The sequence below is a fragment of the Miniopterus schreibersii genome (assembly GCF_964146895.1).
Source record: "Miniopterus schreibersii genome assembly, chromosome: 7".
NCBI classification, from domain to species: Eukaryota; Metazoa; Chordata; class Mammalia; order Chiroptera; family Miniopteridae; genus Miniopterus; species Miniopterus schreibersii.
Genome location: NC_138108.1, coordinates 19142885 through 19166589, shown reverse-complemented (window position 1 = coordinate 19166589; position 23705 = coordinate 19142885). Strand labels below are relative to the sequence as shown.

Below are 23705 nucleotides of genomic sequence, written 5' to 3'. Positions count from 1 at the left end.
TGCATATTGAGGGGCAACCACCACACGCCCAGCTATGTGCAGAGCACCAGGTGCCTTCCCATCCAGTTCTTTTTTTTTTCTTTTTTTTAAAACATCTTTTTTTTTTTTTTTAAATATATCTTTATTGATGTCAGAGAGAGGAAAGGAGAGGGAGAGAGAGAGAAACATCAATGATGAGAGAGTCATCGATCGAGCCCACAACCGGGGCATGTGCCCTGACCGGGAATCGAACTCCGATCGCCTGGATCCTAGGTCCATGCTCAACCGCTGAGCCACGTCCGGCGGGGCCCCACCCAGTTCTTGTTCTTGTGCTCACACTCCGTTGGTTGAGGTTCCCAGGAGAGGTAGGGGAAACAGTAGGATTAGGGTGCAAAACCTCACCCAAAGTCCTTAACATAGACATTCAGATTTCTTCACAATAACATCAAATGAAGTGCTGATTTTAAAACAAGCAAAAGTTAGTCATGGTTTTGAATCATGAGAGTCAGAAGCAATGTGTAGCAGCATCTGAAATTTCACTGAATTTTCAGAAAGGTGTATCTTAAGACGTATTTAAAACTACAGAGAAAGCACAGATGTCAGTACTTTTTAACAAGACCTCTGGGGTTTCGAAAGTTCCTAACTGGCATTTGTAAAGGGTCCTATTTGCTTAAAAATACATGAGCATATTGGTCTACTACTGCTTTAATAAAAGACTGTAATTTTTACCTAAACCGTGTGATTATACGGTAAAAATATTATCCTTTTCTTTCAAAATTCAGGCCACATCTGGTGTCACGAGACAGAAACCTATTCAATGTAAGCTAAAGTAGCACTGTGATTTATTGTAAAGATAATTAAACCAAGCAAGTCCAAGGAAATCCACTGCACGCCAGGTCTCACGGAGGCGGTGAGCCTGGCCAGCTCTGAAGGGCTCACAGGCAGAGCTCTGTGGCCTTCTCTAGCTCACACACCGACTCACTCATCCATTTTTCTCAGTTCAATTTTTTTACAGAGCAAGAGAAGATCTAATCGGTCCTCCCTGAGTAAGGTATGTCTATCCTGCCCCAGTCAGTTGAGGCCAACATGGTAAGAAAATCTGAGCGAACACGGCCCCCAGGCCCACGCCTTAGGTACAGTGCAGGGGGAGCAGGTGCTCTCTGAAGGAAGCCCAGGCAAGGGCACAGAGTGACAAACTGGTTCATTTTAGTCCAGAAAGTAACAACTGACGCCAAAGTATTTATGAGAAATTGATAATAAGCAGGCATATGAGTGGATACACAGAATAACTGAACTCCGACTTTTTCGTGTGTGCTCAACTGTTATTTAATTGGCTAGCTTAAAATGATCTAGGACCGAGGTAAATCTTTCAAATTATTCTTCCACAAGTACTGACACCATGGGTCCTTCCATATTTAGTACAATAACCAAGTACTTTTATAGTTGGTCTAATTGGATCCATTACAGTTCCACAGTTTTACCTTCAGAGTCTGTAAAAGGAAGAAAAATGAAACGGTGTTATAATTTTAAAAGTGCATGAGCAACATTTGTTTTCTTTAGCTTTTCTCTTGCTCCCCCCTTCCCTCTGTTTTCCAGATTTTTTATTCAGTCTGATTCAGCGGCTGAGGAAGATGTTTTGCTCAGGGGGATCCTATAAGGGAAATGGAGCCATGAGACCGTTGTTAGATATTTTCAGATACTGAAGTTAAATCCCGCCCCCTTCGCTGGCCTCGGTCTAATTCTGCCTGCAGGCTCTCCCGGCCCCTCTGCCTCTGTCCGAATCCTGTTTGCCGCGACGCTGTCAGCTCCGATTCCTCTCTTGGTGCTTCTCTAGGCATGAATTCTAACCCCGGGGTTAGCCCCATCCCAGAGCCCATCATACTCCTCATCTGCAGAGTGGAAGGTGCAGTGGATTTATTCATTTTATTGGATATTCAAATTAAAGCCTGGAGGCGGGCGTAACATTCTGATTGGTCACCACAGAGAAATCGACACTGACGTCGACTTTGTTTCCATGAGGTGTCGGGACAGCTCAGTGACATGCTTTGACAGTGTGGACTCGCAGACGTTTCTGCGTCTGTTCCCTTACTCATTCTGAAGGAAGGGTGTGGCTGTCACTGTCACAGTCCCGGCTATAAAACCAGGAAGCTGGGTTCTAGGAGAGTCAGCAAAGCTGATTCCCTGGGGATGTGGGAGGGGGGAAGGTTTTGAAAAGAATTGTATCACAGGGACATGATCGCTTCTGCCTAGTCCCATTTATAGAATAAGAAAATACTGAATTTTTGTCTACCACCTACCATGTATGGGTTCTTCACTGAGTGGTTTTTCAGAGTCGGTTTTAGGAGTCAGATCTGAATAATCCACTGTGGTAAATAGAGAATTAAAAGAGCAGGGTTTTTAGTATTTAAAGCACGTTGGGTTTTTGCAGCTATTCCCCTTTTCTCCTCTCTTGTTCCATCTAGTCCAGTTCCTCTGAATGCCTTGCTTTCCTTAGAGGTTTCAAGCTGCCGGGCCACTTTTATATGGAGTCTGAACCAATGACAGCGACTTATCCATGGCCCTGTGGGCAATATGAGCAAGCAGGTGTCCTGCTGAACAGCTCAGGGCATCATCTTTCTACCAAACTCCCTATGTCACCTTGGTCCTCACAACATAAATCACTGGGCATTTCTCAGTGCTTGCCAGCTCCCTCCCAGACAGAGTGTTTCAGGTAAAGAAATGGTAAAAAGTCTAGATTATTATTATTTTTTGGATATATGATTTGTATAGGCAGATTTAGAAATATGTAATCTTCTACATAATTTTAACTGCATAAATATTAACAAGTATTTTGTAAATACAAATATTTACATAAAAATTTATAAATTTTTATATATTTTACAAATATACATGTAAATATACATATATATATACACATAGACACACACATATTTGTGTGTATATATATTAGAGAGAGACAGAGAGGGAAATTCCTAGATTTTCCCTGCTAAAGAGAGTTCTGTCTTGGCCTTCTCCATCTCTTCCTCTCACACACTTTCTGAGGAGGGCCTGGACTTGCCATGTGAGATATTCAGGCTTAATGAAGAACAGAGAAGACGAGGGAAAGGTGAGGGGGATGAACGCAAGGGCCTAAGGCTGAGGTTAGAGTAGCTGGGGAGGGTTTGAGGTAAGTATGACGTGGGAGCAGTTTCAGTATTTTAAAAAAATAGTTGATATTTTTATGCCTCTTTCAAAGCGTTTATGAAGTATAAGAAAGAAAAGGGGTTATTTCGAAATGACTTTGGTCGCTGGCCTATGTCAAACTCTAAGACTGAACAACACGACTCATGGCTCAGCACTACAGAGCCTGCTTCTACCTCAGTGGACTTACCGTCTGGCGGAGACAGACCTTTTTCTTCCTCTTGGGTTAGATCCTGAGTGTCAGCTTTATGTTCTGAAACTAAAACCAGAGATGATGTGCTGGGTTTAGAATATAACGAACAACCTGCGAGGTGTTTTAAGTGAGTGTTTTCAAACTTCGCTGCCTATGACCCACAGTAAAAAATGCATGTTACATTATAGACCAGTACATGCACTATGGGCATATAATGAAACAAAAAATTACAATATTTACTCTGTTCCAGACTTCTTACCCTTTTCTTATCTTTTCTACTTATCTTTTTCTTTCTATTTAATTCTGGTTCATTGGAAAAAATTCTGGTCTCCTTGCCCTTTTATTATTAATTTTATTCTAGTTCAAGGAAAAATGCTAGTTATTAAGTTGATTTTCATGACCCACTAAATATTTTCACAACCCATCTCACCTGCAGCATGGGAAGCGAAATGCTATATTTGATTCTAATGCTCATTCAACAAACAGCCCCCAAATCAACCTGAAATCAACACCATTATCTCCACTTTTTCACCACTAAAGTTCTTAAGTCTGCTTAAGGTTATCATTTATTAGACGGTCTAAGAACCTAAAGTTTTAATTAACAACTTAAATTGTTCCAATGCAAAGACTTGGGAATACATACTCCACGATCTGGCCTCTCTTCCTCTGTCCTGGAAAGCTGCAGTCACCCTCCTCATGACAGGTCTTAGTGTTCTCAGATCTCTCCCTAGAGCCTCAGTGCCCTGCGTCCTTTCCATGAGGATTGCACCAGTCTACCAGTCAGGCCGGCTGGCATAATAGCGCTGCCACCCAGATGCCTGGAGATGCTGTCTAGCTGAGTGGGCCTCTAAGATACCTAGGCTGGCGGGGACTGAGTTTACCACACTCCTCTGGACAGTGACTTGGGCTGCTTGACCTTCCTCTAGAGGGCCAATGATAAAGCAGGTTAATCCTCTAAGCCTGACCCCATCTATTTTATGCTTTGTCCCATCACCCACCAGCCATATTGCTCAGCTCCCCACCAACCATTCGACCAAACAGCGGATGCCCCCCACCTACTTTCCCAGCTGTACTCATCCTCTGTGGATGCCCTGCTCTTGCTCAGCTACCCCACTCATTGTCTTCTGAATACAGTTTTATGCTGTTTCAGGTTCATATTTCTGGCCGTGCCTTGATCAGCTGAAACGCCTGCTTTGCCCCCGTTTTTCCCCCTAGTGGGGACACCTCCCATACCCTTTCCTGGCCAACCCTACGCTTACACGCCTCCTTTTCACTAAATTACACGAGTAATTCCTACTCATCCTTCGAGTCTCAGCTCCCATTTCATCTCTTCCTGAAAGCCTTTCCCAACACGCCCCGCCTGTGTCAGGAGACCCCCGTGTGGTCCCGTTATACGCCGGCCCCCTCTCTCATCGTAACACTTTTCGATAAGGCAGTTTTGCTCTTTCCCATGCTAGACGGTGAGCCCTTTGAGGTCAAGAACAATTTTGATTTATGTTTATGTCCCTAGCACCTACCCCAGTTTTTATTATTGTTGTAAAAACATGTAACATAAAATCTACCCGTTTAACAAAATTTTAAGTGTACAGTATGGTACTGTTAACTACATGCACATGAGTGTACAGGTCCCTAGAATTTTTTCATCTTGTGTGAATGAACTAGTACAGTTTCTGAATAAATGCCCATTTGACTATCTTTAGCCATCTCTGGCCACAACTATATTTCAAGATACTGTTAAATTTTCTCCTTCACACAGTACAAGAATCTTTCTTTTTAGATTATGTTCTTTATATATGTTCTTTCCTTCTGACCTGTCTTGACCTTAGTTTTATTGAGCTTTCTAATTAATTGCATATCCCGGCATCTACCTTTTCATATTCTCCTGGCTCCTTTCCCCCAGATGTGTTTGTGTGGCCATAACTCCCTTATTGTATCCCCCAGTGTCTCTCCTAGTGACCAGCACATAGAAGGTGCTCAATGAATATCTGATAATTTTCTTTAAAGACTTTAATAGATTTTAAATATGATCTTATATTTAAATACAGGATGCTGGTGATAAAGAACTCCACTCCCATTTTCTGGCTAATAGGGAATCAAAATTCCTTTGAAATTTAGTAAAAATTCTTTGAAATTTGGTGTTAAATCTTGGATGAAAAGAACAATTCTTTTTTCCAATTGATATACCTACCATCTGAGACATTCTGATTTTCCTGGTTGTCATTTATGGCGGGTAGGGTGGTCTTTTCAGTTACTGAAAGTCAGAAAATTAAGTATTAACTTAATTGAGAAGATTAAATGATTCTCATTCATGAATCATCTCACTGAAATGTTAATAAGCAGAGATGCCCAAACTCTGCAAAGTTCTGATCATTTTCAATGCTCTGATCTTGGAATCTCTGGGTGTTTTGGGCAAGGTCCAATGGTGACAGTCAAGATCAATCAACTTTATACACCTTAACCTTTGTTAATAAAATCACAGCATAAAATCAGGTCATTTTCTTTCACAAACCCTCTGTAATGCAAGTGTTACGGGAAATTTAGGACTAACTACCAGTCAATGGAGTCAAATTTAGAATGACTGTTTTATAGCCCATTCTCATAAGAGGAATTTAAGCTTTAGAGGTCTGCCAAATGCAGGAAGGCGCACAGAGAGCCTCTAAATTCTGAGAATAAAAGATTTTACATAAAACCAACTGCTCATCAGACTTTTGTGCCTGCACCCTCCGCCTCTGCGTTGCCTCTGGGCTTTGTTTGGTTTGGCCCATTGCTGGTGACTTGACCACCAGCCTGACTGGATTTGAATTCTGAGAGCCCACCTCTGCCATAACCTCTTTTCCTTGCAGTCTCTCTGCCCTTCCTCTCACTTCCAGTACTTTCACCTTTGACCTCCCTAAACTCTGGATGATCTGGAGCAAGGGCAGTCCTTTCCCTGCCACGCTTTTTTGTTTGTTTTTTACCAGTTAATACATTCTGAGAGGCAGCAACTATTTTAATTGGTTGAAATTTATAGCACACCAGCTTGTTAGGTATTTTCAATACCACCCCTACCTGCAGCTTTAAATTTTATTTCTATTTATTACTTCCTTCTTTACCCAATCCAGACCCCGATAATTCATCACTTCATCGGCTTTCTTGCAATTATCCTCAACTTCCTTAATTCACCTCTTCCCTCCCCAAATGGTAAGTAAAATAACAAAACTACTCATTTTCCATTCCCATGTTCAATGCCAGTGACCAAATTACCTTAACACCCATTCAGGGGGCCAGTAAAACAAGAGAAATATGAGAAAAAAGGTATAAGAAAAAGAAAAGCTTTTGGGAAATAATTTGATATTCCAAATAAAGCCATCATGGAAATACTCAGAAGTCTGTTGGAATACAGTGTGGTGTTATTTTTATTCTAATTAATTGCAGGGTGGCAGTACACTCCAATATTTCAGGCCTTACTACAATCACACATTCAGGTCTCCACTCCTGTATCCAGACAGCTGAGCACCTTTGTGGGGAATCACACTAGCATACAACACACAACCATACAACACACAAATTTGTGGAGTCACCACAAATTCATGGTTTCTAACTTCTACTGAGTCCTCAGCTCTGAAAAACACACACAATTCTGTGTATTTCCATTTTCCTTCTTTCCTTTCAACAGCTATTTCAGACCTTCATCTCTTCCCTACTCTTTCCCCTAGTCTTGAGGACCTGGTCTTCCAGCCTGTTTTTTCTGAGTCCCCCTACTCTACACACTTCCCTGTATCCACACCCATCACCTCTACCCATCTCTTGAGCCTTCAAAGCAGAGGCTTCCTGTCTGAAGCTGATCCCCTGCTCTGGAGTGTATTTTCTCCTGTGTCTTGAGAATCTTCCCCTCACTCACCCCGTCTTCACCCTCCCCATTGGTTGTTAAACATTAACATTCATTGAGCCAGATCTATCTATCCAACTGTTTACATTTTTGGATGTGTGAAATATGTATATGGGACAAAATTCAAAAGGCACCAGAGACCATGTAGTGACATAATCAAGTTAAGGTAGGGTCATGCTGGATTAGGGTAGGCCCTAAATGCAATGACTGGTGTCCTTGGATTTGGAAACATAGATCACACAGGGGAAGAGAGACATGTGAAGGCGGAGGCAGAGATTGGAGTGAGGCAGCTACAAGCCAGGAATGCCAAGCACTGCCCCTGGATGCTAGAAGAGGCAAGGAAGGTTTCTCCCCCGGAGCCTTCAGAGGGAGCAGAGCCCCGCCACACCTTGATTTAGGTCTTCTAGTCTCCAGGGCCATGAGAAGATAAATTTCTGTTGTTTTAAGCCACCCAGTTTGTTGTAATTTGCTATAGTAGCCTTAGGAAACTAATACCTATGGTATACACAAAATTTCTATGGTCACAGTGTTTTTTAAGGTGTGATTTCTTCAGTGTTCTTATAAGATGTTTTATTTCAAAGGACACAGTAAACTTGTCAGTTTACTAAATGATTTAGTTTATCAATGATTTAGTTTAAAGGTGATAAAATATGGATTATAGTTATCTATATTAAACAGTGATTCAGCTTTAACAAATATTTTAATACTCTTTTAAGAGCAGCCCAATAAAACATCACATCTAAAAGATTACCTGATTGACGTGGCTGAAAATTTATCAAATCTCCAAGTGCAACAAGCTTCTCCTGTTGAAAAGTGTTATAATCAGAGAATTAAATGACCACAATTATTAACTTACTCATTCTTTAATAGAAAAACACTTTGATTCTTGATTTTTAAATAACCAACAAATTTTTTTATTGTTGAAAATATTACAGATGTTCCCTTTTTTCTTCATTGATCCCCTCCACCTGCAACCGCCCCCCCTCAAGCCTTCACACATTGTCTGTGTCCATGGGTTATGCATATACACGTATATATATGCATATATGTTTTTAGGTTAATCTCTCCCTACCCACCCACCCACCCACTCCCAACAAATATTTTTAACATACCGGAAATTATGTAACCAATGAATAGTGCTCACTTGCTGATTTTTTTTCAAATTTACTTTGGTTCCATATTGTTTTCAGGAACAAGACTCAAATTGAACCCAAAGAAAACAAATGTATGCCTTGGCCTAGGGGAGCTGGTTTAAGGTCCTTACCAAAGTCAGTTGCCTTGGGCCTATTCTGACATTACCTGAATTAGATCACTTGTCATTCTGGTCATCAGGTGCTCCGTTATTTCAGTATCTTCGAGATCTGTGAGGACCACCCAAGTTCCATTCTCAAATTTCACAGGCATAGAAAAGACGATTCCTTCAGGAATACCAAACTGGCCTGCAGGAGCAGACACAAAGCAAAGCGAAGCGGAGACACTCGGGAAAATGTCATACCTACTAAGCACTGCAGAACAGGCAGGGTGCGTGACTGTTAACGACGATGCGGATCTACATTTCTGGTAACTCCTTCTCAGGGAGAGTGAAACACTCTACAAGTATTGACTGGGCATCTGCCCGAGCTCTGGCAACCCCCTTCTGTGTGTCTCCTGGACGGAGCACCACGGTCCCCTCTTCTTTATCCCTCTTGTCCCGGGTTCAGACCTCCTGCCTCTTCCTGGGGAGCTGGCGCCCTCCTTCGTCTCGTCTGGGTTCCTTTTGTCTACTTTCCAAGGCTTTTCCTGTGCCCCTAGGTAGCCCATGAGCCCAGGCCTTGTCCAATCTGGCCTTCTGCTATTCCAGGGTGCCATGGCAGTCATATAGCCAAGGTGCGAGGGCTGGGAAGGGAAAGACAGGGAGCAGGAGAGTTGATTTCCTCTCAGCTCCCACTTCCCAGTCTGGATGTGCTCCAAACAAAGACTGGCAATACTTGTTACTAACTGAGCAACATTCCCATAAAGTTGCCCTGCACCTTTTGCACCTCAGTGTATAAGAAATTATGGCTTGCCATCCTAGTCATCCAAAATGTTGCCACTAGGGCAAAATAAATGCAGAGTCAAGAAACTAGGTTCTAAAAACCATCCTCAGAGTGTGTCCCAGGTCCTCTGTTCACTCTCTATTTGTTTTCTCTGTGAAGAGCCAGCTTTATGGGTGGACAACATACGAGGGTTTAAGTACATGGACAGTTTCAGGGAGACAATGATCACTGGCTCCTTTCCCCCAATATTGCATTGTTTATTGATGAATTCCTATAGAGATTAATTAAATTTTCTACAAATAAAGGTAAGGTTTAAAATGCTTATTTCACTAAAAAGGTAATATACTGATCTGAATTCACACAAAGGGGATGCTCATACATTGTAACTGCAACTGAACAAGATTCACTGAGTGTCTACCCAAAAAGGAGCAGCGAGACGACCCAGGCAACTAACCACACCATCAGTAAAGGCAGGCTATAATATGCTTTCTGATGGAGGAACGAAATGCTCCGAGTACAGAGGAGAGACAGAGATTAATCTGGCCTGGGGCTTTCGGGAGATTTCTTTGAGTTGCACCATGGTCACAGGAAGAAGGGGGAGGATTGTAGTTCCACTAATACCATTCAAGAAACACAAGGAACACAATTCTGAAATTGTGAAAATCCAGTCAGCTTATAGATTGTGTGAAGACTTGACTGGTGGGGACACAGAAGTAGGAGGCATACAAGAAGGATTTTCAATTCTACAAGATATGAAAGGCCCAGGTTTACCTTCACTCAGCACTCCTAAGGACACGATCTCCCCAGGCGGCGAGCCATGGTACCAGTATTTCAATGTAGTGGCTATACTGTGTGCAGCCAGCATGCCTCCAAATTGTTTTCCTGTGGCAGTCAACTCTTTAAGACTTTCCACAAATTCTTTGTTAATCCACTCACTATAAGGAGAGAAAGAAACAATTTTTCAATGACGGGAGAAATGGAAATAAAAAAGACTATTCCCTGGGTCAATGAATCTGAGTACAGAAAATCACCTCCACAAAACAGAGATATGACTTCTGGTGTCCTCTCTTCAAGCTTCTTCACTCCCATAAAAAGTTGACTGAAAAGCAATGACAAAGAGCAGAAAGGAATCCCAGAGTTTCAAACTAAAAACATGATAATAGAAATATGGAACACAGAAAAGTGGTCAAAGGCTGCAAGAGCAATTACTTTCATGACAAAGAATTTATTCTATGTAGATGCTACCTTGGAACCAGTGGTATCCTTCATTTTAAATAAAATAATATAAAATGTTGACTTGTTCACACTGAGAACTAGGGACATAATTATGTTTTTACAATCTGAAGTTTAAAGGCAGGGAATAGTTGAGCTGGACTAGAGCAAGCACTAAATGGCTGCCCCTGCTAAGCCATCATGACACAGTTCCAATAGACACTGCCCCTACCCAGGCAGCAAATGCAGAGGAACCAGGCTCCAAGAGTGTGAACTGGAGACGTGATTTCTAGGGATGGACAAAGTTCCTAAGGTCTGAGAATGGGACGGAAAGAGAGGGTCATTGGAAAGAAAGGTGCTGCAAAGTTTTGGAAAATACTTCAAAGGCTTTCCTCTCCCTTTCTCTCCTCTACCCTAGTGCAATGATAGTGTTGACTGTGGCAGGCACAGTTCTAAGTGTTTTATCTGTAACATTAATCTATTTAATCTTCCAAGTGACCCTATATAAGGACCACACTATATTACCATTTCCACTTTGTAAGTGGAAACACCGAGGAATAGAGAGGTTAAGTAACTTCTCTAAAGTCACACAGCTAATAATTGGCTACGTGAGAATTTCAATTCAGGTGGCTTGGTTCTAGGGGCTGTGCTCCTCACCACTTCTCTATCCTGCCTCTCCCGGGAGGGAACCCCCAGCATGGCCTGGGCCTGCTCACCATCTTAATCCCCTGTTCTTGAAAATGTTCAACTAATTTCAACCTGGATACATATCTCTGTCTTTAAGTTAAATGAGATTCACATTACATACGCTTGCTTTAGAGGTAATTTAATGGAATAGGTGAGCCACTTTAAGGATAAACTGAAATATAAAAATTTATAATTTCAAAACCAAATAAATTGGGAGTGGGAAATGACTAGTTGAAATCCTATGGAACTTCCTATGTTTCTTCAATAGAGAGCATAAGTAAAGATGTGTGAACAATGCCAAGTTATTTTTGTCCAAAGATTTCCAAAATGATTTAAAAGATTACAACTGCTAAACATTTATTCAACACTGTTAGTATACTTCACTTAAAAATATACAGTACCTATCAAAAACCAAGCTTAAAACAGGGCGAGAAAAGTCAGGAGGTCCCCAAATAGCACTCTCATATCTGTAAATCTTGGCTTTTCTTAGGTCAACGTAGCTATTTCCACTAATATTACCCCAAATTATCACATCTTTGATGCCTGTGAAGAAAAGAAATAAAAATTAACATAATAATGAACAATATACAAAATTGCCTGCAGCCCATTTTTTTGTTTGTGTTTGTTTTAGGGTTGGTCCTTTTGCTATAAAGCAGGTTTAAGTTTATGCTGCCTAAAAATGTGCAAATGATGTGGCCCAAGGATCTCCTCACTCAGGGTTTGGCAATCCTTACTAATGCCCTGCGAATGGTGTGGGCACACAACAGAAACCAAGGGATACTGGGATGCTCCCTGAAGAAACTGCTACTGATAATTATACCACTGGCGCTGGTCCTGACTTCACTCCTCTGCTTGCCTTAAGAGAACTTTCTGTTTTGATTCTGACAAAAAGTCCTTGATTGTCGACTGGAATAGAAATTTGGGCAAATCATTTAACTCCCTGGGTGGGTTTTGTTTGCTGCAGAATGAAGGTGCTGTAGTAAGAGGACCCTGAGGAACTTAAGGCATAGTTAGCAGCTTAGCTTCTATGTGTGAGGCACTTGTAGCTGGTCGACTTAGAATAAAGTCAGTCAGCCCAAATCCTTGCAGCATTCAGGGGGTGGAGAGGAGTGGGTGAGAAAATGACTACTATACAAAGTGATGCGTACTTTTAAGAAAATTAAGAGGATGGGGTTAAAGAGAAATATGGCTTGGCACTTAATATAATTCTATAATTGTAAGTTTTCTAGGAATATTGCATCCAAAGTGAAAATAAGTAATTTTATTGATTTGTTTATTAACCTGTTTATTTGCTTAAAAACTCAATTCTCTTATAAGGCCACACCACTTCCAATATTAAAGATGAAATTCCTTCCTATTCTCCTGTATGAGGTAAGATTGCTGTTGGCTTCAAGTAACAGAATATCCTACTGACTTGGCTTAAGTGGAGGGAATTTCCTCCTCTCAGATAACAAGGTGTCAAGGTAGGCAAGGTGCTTGTTCAGCAGCTCAAAGGTGTTATCCTCTTGGCCTTTCCCTCACAGTCCTAGAATGGCTGCAGCAGCTCAAGTATCACACTCTCACAGCTGTGTTCACAGGCAGGCAGTAGGGGAAAGAACAAGACAGAAGCTTCCTCTTCTGCCTTTTCAGGGAGTGAAATATATTTTCCAAGGGACTTCAAGTAGACTACATCACTTGACCACTCCTAGATGCAAGAGAAGCTGGAAAAATGTGTGTCTTTTTGAACCTTTATAGCAAGAGACTGGTTAGGGGGGAGAAGAGGGTGAGAAGTGGATCTTGTGTAGTCAACTATCAGTGTCTACCATCCCCCTCTGAGATTCTCTCTCATCAAAATGACTCATGAAGTAGGAATAGCCGGTGCTCCCTCAATCACCCAACTCCTAAGAGAGCTACTGATGTGCACTTGGGCCCTTCCTTTAGCTTCATGTTGTAGGAGGGAAGGGAAGGGAAGGGAAGGGGAGGGGAGGGGAGGGGAGGGGAGGGGAGGGGAGGGGAGGGGAGGGGAGGGGAGGGGAGGGGAGGGAAGGGAAGGGAAGGGAAGGGAAGGGAAGGGAAGGGAAGGGAAGGGAAGGGAAGGGAAGGGAAGGGAAGGGAAGGGAAGGGAAGGGAAGGGAAGGGAAGGGAAGGGAAGGGAAGGGAAGGTGGTAGTCTGGTAGGAGGCCATGGGGTTCCCAGATGGGGAAAAGAATTCTCCAGCCCCAAGTAAGCATATGGTAGGCTTTCTTCCTAAAGTCTAAAAAAGTCTTCTAATCTCACTGGGTATTGCTTTTCTTATCAGCTTTAAGGACCTTAACAGCTCTAATGCCCTAAATAATACTACAGAAAATTATAGTGGACATCTGCTTTTTCCCCTCCCAGCATCTCTTCCTACATTTTTTCTTTAACAGCATCATGGTTTTTCTTTAAATAACCACTGCTTCCCGATTTCAGTCCATATGGTTGGAGTGGGGCTGTCCTCACCACTTAGGTCTATCAATAGGCATGAAACCAAAATTCCATATTCTTGGTCATGACTGATCTCAAAGATAGGCACATGGTCCAGGCCTGGCCAATGAGGTATTTCCTGCTATTTCAAAGAATCGAGAGAGAGAGAGAGAGAGAGAGAGAGAGAGAGAGACCTCTTTCTAAGGGGGTAGAGCTAAGCTATAAACAAGACAGTGCTATGTGTGAACTGAACTCAGGAGGTACCTTGAAAAGGTTTGCTACCCACTTGGCACCTGGAATTTGCCCTGAATGATTCTCCCTGATGGCCTTTGTAGTTCATGCCATCGTGTTCAACTGCTGTTGCTGAGCTTCTCCCTGCTACTCCTCTGACAATTCTACACTGACTACTGTCCCTCTAATGTCTCTTTTTCCCAGCTTTTCTTCTTTTTTCTGCTTCTCATATGCTTGACTTTGAGTATAGCAGGGCTTAGAATTTATGGCACAGAGAGCAGCTTTCTGGTTGCAAGCCCCTGCCACCTCGCACCTCGTTTTTAATTTTGTAGCACTGCCTCTTGTTGACACTTTCATCTTTTGTGACAATCAGTATCTACACATATACATATAAGGTTGGTTGACAACAGAGATAAAATGATTAGAAAATGTCTTGCTTTCCTGCTGAATAATTTTAGTATCAATTTGGCATAGGTATGCACTGACCCTGGGAGTAAGACACTAAAGACCTGTACTCAAGAATACCAGGGGTTATGGTCCTAGGGCTTCACTGTCAAGAAATGGATAATATGGCTCTTGCTATAATGCGTTAGGGGCTCACTGAGGTCCTTTATAGCCCCATTCAGAGCATTCTAAGCTCATATTTCATTATCTTCCCAATTGCCTGAGGGAATGCCCTGCATTGCCTTGAATTCTCAATGGACTCTGTTGTGCCTGCTCCATCTAAGGGCACAGATAGCTAGGAATTTTTAGGTATGATACATATTTTTAAATACATCAATCCCCTTCTAAATACAACAGTCTATTCTCTGATCCAGTCTCGTGCTCATATGATTTTGACATCTACCAGTTTAAAGATTAATAGGAGCAGAAACTGATCAGGAATCATAATCCCACTGACAAGTTTAATGCCCCTGCAAACGTTTACCATGTGCCGGGTGCTCTTCTACACACTTACAAGTATTCTCTCGCATCAAATGAATCCTCACATCAATTCTAGGTGCCCGTAACACTTATTTTGCAGGTGAGGAAACCGAGCCACAGCCAGGTTAAGTAATTGCCCAAAGTCACACAATTAAAAAGTGGGGTGGAGTCACTTTAACATAGGGCTTCACTGCAGATTTTTTAAATATTATTTTTTTAAAAACACTGATTACCTTAGTTAACTATCACCATGGGCAAAAATGGAGTATTCGGCTTCAAATGATTACTTGTATAGTGTATAAACCTTATTATATAATGGTGGACAGAGTCAGGTAGTCATGAAAGCCAGTTAAAAAACATGTGTGCACAGTCGTCACATCCCACAAGAAGCAGCTCTTTGCATGCGCTTCGCACTCCCTACTCCAGGTTCCAGAGGGACCCTAGAGGGCACAGGGTTCCTCCCAGCCGCCTGGAAATCTGGGCGCTTAGAAACAAAAGCAGAAACGGGGCGCACTCACACGAGGAGGTGGTCCTCAGCTTCCTGGCCAGCACGGCTTTGGCCTGCCCTTCCACCCCCAGCGCCACGGCCACGATGTTGCGCGCCACGGCCGGGGCGTATCTCGCCAGCAGCGCCGCCTTCAGGTTGACGAAGGTCTTGCCGCCCACGACGACCCTGACGCGGGGGTGCGCGTTGCGCTCCAGCAGGTAGCCGTAGAGCCGGCACAGGGGCACCCTGCTCCGCAGGCAGTCCTCCAGCGAGTACACCTCCTCGTCCGTGGGGTCGTCCAGCACCACCACCACGCGCGCCTGGCAGAAGGCCTCCTCCACGCGCGTGCAGACGGACACGCCGCGCAGGACGGGCGACACCAGGTTCAGCGTCTCGGTGGCGAGGGATCGGAGGGTCTCTTCGGCCTCCTTGCTGTCGAATAGACTCAGGCTGATTTCCGTGCGCCTCCCGAACACCTCGCCGCTGGTCAGGAGCGGAATGAGGCTGCAGCAGGCCGGGGCGGACGCGCTGCGGGCAACGCGGCGTTAGCGAGGTCAACTCTTCCCCCTCCTAGGCCTTTACTCTCAAGACACCGCCGCGCGCATTAACGGGGCGATTCCATATTCGAAACAGGCATACACAGCTATGTAACATTTTCCCATACTTTGCACACTCTGCTGCTGCTTTTAAAATTTTATCTTTATTTAGGTATAACTGACAACTAAAATTGTAAGATACTTAAAAATGTATAATTTTGTATATGTATATATTGTGAAAGGATTCCCCCTATCAAGTTAATTAGCATGTTCCTCACCTCACATAGTTTCCCTTCCTTCAGCCCCCACCCTTTTTTTTTTCCTTGATGAGAACACTTAGTTTCAAAGGCTAAAACTCAGAAGTAGAACAAAAAATTCTCACTACCAACCCCTTGTTCTTGCCATTTGAAAACAATCCCCACATAAGAAATGTACCTGTTTATAAGGCTTTTCAGATTAAAATAGAACATGCAGAAAGCAAAATTTCAGAGAAATGTCATATTACTCTAATTACATGTTTACATTTGCTCTTAAAAAGATAAAGAAAAATAAGTTTCTTTTAACCATAGCTCATTTGTATTTTATACCCTTATCTACAAAGCAATGACAGTTTTTGGAAAGGACTGATCTTTTCTAAATCCTCTCAAAGAAGCCTAGGATTGACACAGTCTAGGTATCAGTGACTGTAGCCACGATTCAGCGAGTGCTTGGGTCCTCTTTATGTGGTTTGCTATCAACGGAGAGCTGTAATGGCTCTTGAAGGGAGTTTGGAAATGCATCTGGGTGTTTTCAGTTTTCACAGTGGGTTTGGGGAGGGGTACAGTGGGGGGTTTCAACAGTAGCTGTACCATTTTAATCCTTAAAGAACACACACCTAAAGCAGATGTAATATTTATGCAACCTGGGTGTCAGGTTCATGTAAGTTCATTACATTGTTCTCAATTCTTCCCTGTATCTGAAATATTCCATAATAACATGATTGTTTTAAAATGAGCATCTCCGTTAGGCCACGTGCACTTAGTCAGAAGGGCAGTGTGAGACGGAGATTGAGGGGTCAGAAAGGAAAGGGGGAGGGAGAGACAGAGCAAGATGGACAGCAAGGGAGACGACGAGAGAGACAGGGTGCAGGAATACAAACAGGCAACAAGCAACGACAAAGACTAGAAGGAGCAAAGGCGAGGAGAAAAGGAAAGGGCACAGCAGCGAGGGGCCGGGATACAGAGAAAGTGCCAGAGGAGGAGGGAAGGCAGCTCGGCAGGTGGGAAAGGAGAGGACGCCGGGCAGCCAGACGTATACACACATTAAATCTATGTATGACCTAAAAATCATACATGGGCTATACTGGGGGACACACGCACATGTATACATACATATGTACACAATTCTCGAACTTGACACCGTGTATATTCTTCTGTCATGGAATTAACCCCACATCATCCTCCCCTCTGAATATAAAAATCCAGTCTCACGAATCCTGGGCTTTGACTTGTCCCACCTGGTGATCCAGACCTGCAAGGGGTCGATGAGGTCTTTCAGGGCTTCTTTCTTCAGCTCATTTTCTATATGTGTCCCCATGTTCTCTTGAGCAATTGCCTTCATCAAGTCAGTCCTCATGCTAGAAGTGACACCATAGTAAAGCTAAACATCGCAAAAGAAAAAGCCAACACCAGAGAGAAGATAATTAGCTGCTAATGGCTGTAATGGAAAGTTCTTTTTAAAGCCAGAATGGAGTAAAAAGAGAATTGAGAGAATACTTTAGAAAGCAAGGCATTGAAAAAATAAAACAGTGCGAGAGAATGATAATGTTTTGAATAGATAAATCAACTTAGTTTATATACCTGGGCGTGTTCCAGAAAATCATTATACCCTCCCAAAAGCATTCCCTTTCCGCCACGATCCAACAGCTCCCTCCAGATGATAGGGGAATTTTTGTGGCTCCACTTATTCTTTTCACACAAATCTTTCAGCCACTCCTATTGAATGATATTTCAAGAGAAGGCGCACATTAACTCTGCCTCAGAATTCAATATGTTAGAATTCAAACACTAAAATACTAGCTTGTCGTGTTTTACTAATGTATATACATAAAATTTAGATATCTTAAGCTGTAAAATGTAAACACAGAAAATAGTGATGAGTTAAGTAACAAATTAATCAAATAAGAATATTCTTCAAATTTGCTGACCAAATAAAGGTACAGAAAGTTGCTCTGTTTGCTGAGGAGACCTGGAGTGTTTATGTTAAAGAGAAGTCAAGTGTTCCAACTCAAATGGTTTCAAAAAAATTTCAACTGATTTTTCCCTTGCTCTTCTATGTGAGATATTTCCAGTCTTTGGGCCGTATAAATTTGATATTGCTTTCCAAATCTGTGAGTATAGTTTATATTGTTCAGATTAAATTAATGAGCTAAAAGTTACCTAGGGATTTCTAATATTTACTAGAAAAATCTTAAATCATTATCTGATTTGTGCAGATCAGGTCTTCCAATGACAAGAGCTGAGCAGAGATAGACAGCAATGTTCTTATGGATAAAGCACATGATAGTATTCTTGTCTTTGGAGGCATGTGTAGTGACGCTACCCTATAAATAAAATCTTAGAAACAAATTTCCCTCCTGATGCTGAAATCTCTCTGCCTTTATCTCATCTTAAAGCAAACAGTGCTGCTGTGAAGATTCCACCATGGTCCTTCTATTCACAACACAGACTGACCAGTGAAGTGCTGAGTCTATGGAAGAAAGGGATTCTACCCTAAAGGACCTTCAGCATCAAGGGCATGTTGATATCCTGGCAAGAGCTGAGAGAGTATGTATAGGACTGGACCCTGAGGGTGTTGAATCAAGAGTGGTACATAAAGTTGGACAAGGGAGAATGAATCAATATGAATCACTCTTCTGCAATTCAAGAGTGTACACCTTGGCAAAGACCTCGGCAGAGAGTGGTAGCATGTTGCTAGGATGGTTCTCCTAAGCTTGGAGAAGGGGATAGCTCACATGAAATGAAATAGAAATGCCAGAACTGCCTTGGGAGACAATGGAAGGCATCAAAAAGCTTAGAAAAATGGTCATGCAGGAGTGGATATACTGCAATAGAATGCTAGAAACCTACTAGTCAATTATGAACTCCAGAAGGGCTTTGGGACACTACATTCACAAAGGGACAAGAAATGCACTGGTGAAAGGGGTCTCAGTATTGCTGAGAAGCCCTGTATGGGTGTCCATTCTAGGCCAGGTCTGTTAAAGGACATGCTGTTATAGAGCTAGACTCTAGGCCATTGGGATGATAGAATCTTGAAATAAGAGGCCAGGGGGCAGTGCCCACCAGAGAATATCTATTGTAAAAGAAGCACTAAACAACTCAAAAGGAAGATAACTTAGACAGCTGAAGGCACATGAGCTCATGAAGAGATAGAGGTTATGCAATGACCCTAGAGGTCAAGCTGCCACTCACCAAAGCTGATGTAGCTACTGCTGCTACTAAATGTCCAATGTGGGGCAACAGAGACCAATGCTGACTCCCTTAGAATGGCATTATCCCTCAAAGACACCAACCAGCCCCTTGGTGGCAAGTTGATTATAATTGGACCCCTTCCAACCTGTACAGGACAGTGATTCATCTTGATTTGAATCAACATATATTCTGGGTAAAAAAATGTCTTTCCTGCTTGTAGGGCTTTGCCCAGCACCTTGATTAAGAGCTTATACAATATTTAACCTATCAACATGGGATCCTGCATAACATCACTTCAAACTAAGGGACCCACTTGTAAAGTTTCCCTAGGGAGAGAGGCCAACCAGAATCCTGGAAGAGCTGTTCCCAGATGGTGTGAACTTATTTCATAGAGTATGTAGATCCAAAAGACACAACTGGTGAACTGTTGCAGATCCTGTCATGAGAGTCCAGATTTCCTCTTCCTGACCAAGGCACTCGATCCCTCAGCTACCAGCTGTATTGGCTGCCAATTGCTCAGTGCTGAGTTTCCCTCCCAGAACTGACCTTAGTGGAAAGAAGTTCTCTTGGCTTAAGTTAAATCCCTTCCCTGGGCAGGCCAGCGGCATCCAGTGACTGTTAGCTGGGGGAGTACAAAGGCCCAGCCCCCTTGCCTGTTTGAGGGTATCTCTGAAGGGCCAACCCAGCTTCGGAGTGCCCTGTATGATTGGCCGAGCCCCTTGTTGTAGCTGGATGGCAGTTCGACTTCTCCCATTGCCCAATGGCTAGGCCTGTGTTACTTCCCAGGATGCTGTTCCCAAAAGCACCCCCTGAATAAAGGAAATGCCTTTGCCCAAATCTTCAGCTCAGTCTGTTTCTGTGGAAACCCAGTCCTAAAGAAGGGTATATCTAATAAACAAGCACCTCATGTCATTAGAAATCAATATGAAGGTGAACAAAAAGGTAAAAAGTGCAATATAAGTTTCCTGGATTCTTGGGGTGGGGAGAACCCAGCCAAATTTATTCTACTTACTTGTTAGGGCCTCATTTGTTCCACCAGTTATTAGGAAAAAATAATGTTTTGAGATTGATAAGTGGAGATTTATTTTATCAGTAGTAAAATATCAGTAGTATATGAACATTCATTACTGGAAGTCTATCTGATATACTAGCTAATATTAATCAAATTAGAACACATTTTTGTGCATGTGTAAGTTTAACAAATTGTAAAGGATTCTTACCTCCCAATCATGAGGATGTTTTGTAATTTTATATATCCGAAAATCAGGAAGATTCTCTTGTAAATAGTCTGCCAGAAGTTCTGCTTTAGCATAATATGGGCAATCTGCTCTACCTAAAAGAGTTCAATTTAGCAAATGCCTTCTTTTAGCAGTCATAAGTATATGCTGTATAATTATAAAATTAATCATATATTTACATTTTATAACAGTTATAGTATAAGTTGCCACCACATAAACTTTTGATTTTTATTGTATTGGTAAAAAGGAGGTCAGAACCTTTAGGAATAAAATGTGGAAAGGAAAAAAAACTATTGAATATTCACTCTCCTCCAGTACTATGTTAGATCACACTTCCTCTAAGAGGTTTCCATGCTACTAATTAAACATGAACTACTAACGATGAACTATTCATTAGTAGCCATGAAAAGGCAAAGTGTGAAGTGAGGAGTGATGGTAGAATCACATGTGAATTTGATGTATGTGGCAGAGAGTATGGGGGGGGAGGAGAAGCTGAGGGAGAGACAAGAGTCTGGAACATTTTCTACTTTCTGGCTTGTATAGATGATGCTGAGTTTAGAAGAGAGAAGTCATAGGTGAGAAGTTTAATTATAGACAAGTGTAGCTGGAGGTATCTGTAGTACATCTAAGTGGATATGAGCCGCAGGTAGCTGCATGTGTAAGTCTGAAGTACAAGCCCCAGTAAGGGCTTAATGTAGATTCTGCAGCCATCAACACACAGGAAATTAAAACCACCAATGTGCGTGGGACTGGGTGTCTGATAGGCAGAGGCCAAATGCAAAAGTCTCTCTATAGCATTCTTTCCCATTTACCCCCAATTACCAGTCCTTCGACCTCATGGAGACTTCTGTCATCATCCCCTCTCAACCTCCCCCTGTCTATTAGCCTCCCTGGCTTGTTGAAACCCATAGTTCATGAACTTAAACCACTCTCTGGCTTAATAACAGCCTTCACCCTGGATGAAGCAAATTACCTGCCTTTTCTGTGCCTAGGTCCCATCTGCTAGGCACCCCTGGAGAAACATGGCAGAACCAAGCAGAGAGGTGCCATTAACTTCATGGTCACCAGCTCAACTGGCCCTCAACTCTGCCTGGAGATCTGTTTCCATTCTCTGTTTTCTCCACAATTGCTGTTCTAGACTTTGTCCACTTCCTTCAAAACTCTTCCTTCTCCCCAACATTTTTCTGTACCACCAAAAGACAATAGACCACCTTGCACTCTACTTTACAAAAACAAAGCCAATTCGTACAAAAAGGCATCAGTTGGGAAAGCCCTCAACCTCCTGCCATTTATCCAAACAACTGCTTGGGAACTATTTAAACTTTCTTCTCCCTTCCTCAACTCAATTAGACAACCAGTTCTATGGATTCTACCTTCCTAACATCTCAACGATCCACTCACATCTTTCCATTTCTGTTGCTTACCAGCCTAGGTCAGGACACCATTATCTCCCTACTGGGCTACAGACCCTAACTGGGCTCTTGGCATCCAGTGTTTCCCTTCCCACACTGCAGAGATAACTCTCAGGTAAAATGCAAATGTGATTATGTTCTCCCCTTCCCAAAGCCTTTCATGTACTTTGCATAAAGTTTTAAATACTGAACATGGCTCACAAGAATCTACAGTATCTAACTCTGGCCTCAGGCTATGATATTCTTTTCCTTGTACCCTTTGCTCCAATCCCACTAAGTCTATTTCAGTTTTCTATTTATTGTATACTCTCAATCATCAGCAAGCTAGCTCTCCTCATTTCAACCCTGCTTCCTACTTCCCAGGCCTAAATTACTCTCTTCCTTCTTACCTCCTCTCTGCTAGGTCACTCACTCTCATCTTGCAGGCTTCTGCTTAGAAATCACTCCCTCTGGGAAGCCTCCCTGCCTGACTAAATAAGGGCCCCTGCTGCTGTGACTACCACTGCTCCTATGGAAGCCTGCCCTGACGTTGCCACACGTGCAGCATTCTTTGCATGTTTGTTTACCACTGTCTTCCCAGCATACAGTCAGTCGGTGCTCAAAAATATTCTAAATGAATAAAGAAGCAAAGAAAATAGATTTTCAGGGAGATGGGAGGTGCCAATTATGTTAATGCATCAAAGAGGTCACATAAGACAGGAACTGGACAGCTTCTCTAACGTCATCGGTGACCTTCGTGAGGGCCATTTCGGAAAGGAGGCAGATGTAGAGGCCAGATTGAGTGGAGGGAGGATCTAGAGATAGAAGAGCGGTCTACTCTTTTAAGAAACTTGCTGAGCAGGGAAGGAGGCGGGTACAATAGCATGCTGTAGTAAAAGCCTCTTCAGTGCTTTAACGGATGCCAGTCGTCATTCCAACCCTTCCCCTCCATTGCTGAGAAGGTGGGCATCCTAAAGGATACTCTCCTGCTTAACTTTTTTCAACGGCTCCTTAGTTTTAAGATACAATTCAAACACCTTTGCTTGGAGCACTTGAGGATCTGGTTCCAGCTCCAGTTCCAGCCCCAGGTCCAGTCGCTTCCTCCATAGCCAGATGGTCCATTAGGCCATGAGACTTGTAGCCTCTGTGCCTTTATCTGGAATGGCTTCCCTATCCCAAACTTTCACAAATCAGTTCCTGTAACACCCCCCAGAGCCCTGCGCACCTCTCCCTCATTGCATCAATCACACTGTATCAAAATTACTTGTTCACATGCTCTGTACCCCCTGAGACTGAAAGTTCCTGGAAGGCAAGGATGTGTCACCCTCTCTCCCCCACTGAATCTCCAGTGTCCGGCAGTGCTTTGCACAGAGGCATTGCCCAGTAAGCATCTTTGAAGGCCTGCATAAGGGAGCCCGAGGTGGTCCGTGCAGACGGGGTGGGGAAGGTCCGGGCTAGCTGGCCATCACAGCCTGGGAAATCATCTGCTCAGGCCCTGCCAAGGCAACCGCAATTCCAGCCATCACATTAGGGTGAGTTAAATGTTTGATCAAATATACCAGGCTAATTTTTAAGTTGATAATTTTGTAGAACCCTCGAATAATGTTCTAAATATCCAAAGGGCCCTTAGCAGAAAACAGGTTCCCCACCTTTTTGCTAGAACAGAAGCCAGTTAAGAAGATGACTGCCAAACGGCTTTAGGAGGCCAACAGCTGTCCGTATTTTGAGTGATCTGCGGGCTCACGCAGGGATCACTCACCCGCAAGCACGAATTTGGCCATGGTGGAGCCGTGATCACCGGCAGGAACCGCGGCTCCGCGGTCTCCTGGCAACCACACCGCCAAAGGACGCCGCGCAGGCGCACTCTGAAGCTGAGCGCGGGGTCCGGCGC

General features: G+C 43.0%; 1 protein-coding gene across 6 annotated transcripts; it reads right to left on the bottom strand.

Annotated features, from left to right (window-relative positions):
* Positions 1–110: 110 nt before the first annotated feature.
* On the bottom strand, positions 111–23663 carry MDH1B (malate dehydrogenase 1B). Of its 6 annotated transcripts, none has more exons than XM_081142836.1 (13): positions 23464–23644; positions 20406–20518; positions 17575–17709; positions 17232–17374; positions 15232–15728; positions 11536–11677; positions 10007–10170; positions 8520–8659; positions 7972–8023; positions 5541–5603; positions 3350–3418; positions 2277–2342; positions 111–1469 (listed from the first exon to the last, which is right to left on the bottom strand). In XM_081142836.1, the coding sequence occupies exons 3-13, from the start codon at positions 17614–17616 to the stop codon at positions 1441–1443; spliced, it is 1407 nt and encodes a 468-aa protein (XP_080998962.1). In that variant the 5' UTR covers positions 17617–17709; positions 20406–20518; positions 23464–23644; the 3' UTR covers positions 111–1440. The 6 variants fall into 6 exon arrangements, with proteins under 6 accessions (XP_080998962.1, XP_080998961.1, XP_080998963.1 ...); XM_081142835.1 differs by having other exon boundaries at positions 23574–23617; XM_081142837.1 differs by lacking the exon at positions 20406–20518 and having other exon boundaries at positions 23464–23663.
* Between the last annotated feature and the right edge of the window lie 42 nt (positions 23664–23705).

Bases quoted from the DNA above. Each gene is read 5' to 3' on its own strand.
- MDH1B (XM_081142835.1), bottom strand. From the start codon at position 23,595: ATGGCCAAATTCGTGCTTGCGG. The intron at 3,419-5,540 runs GTAGGTATATCA...CTCTGGTTTTAG, and splicing joins AAATCAGAATGTCTCAGATG to TTTCAGAACATAAAGCTGAC. The intron at 2,343-3,349 runs GTAAGTCCACTG...TATTTACCACAG, and splicing joins AGGTCTGTCTCCGCCAGACG to TGGATTATTCAGATCTGACT.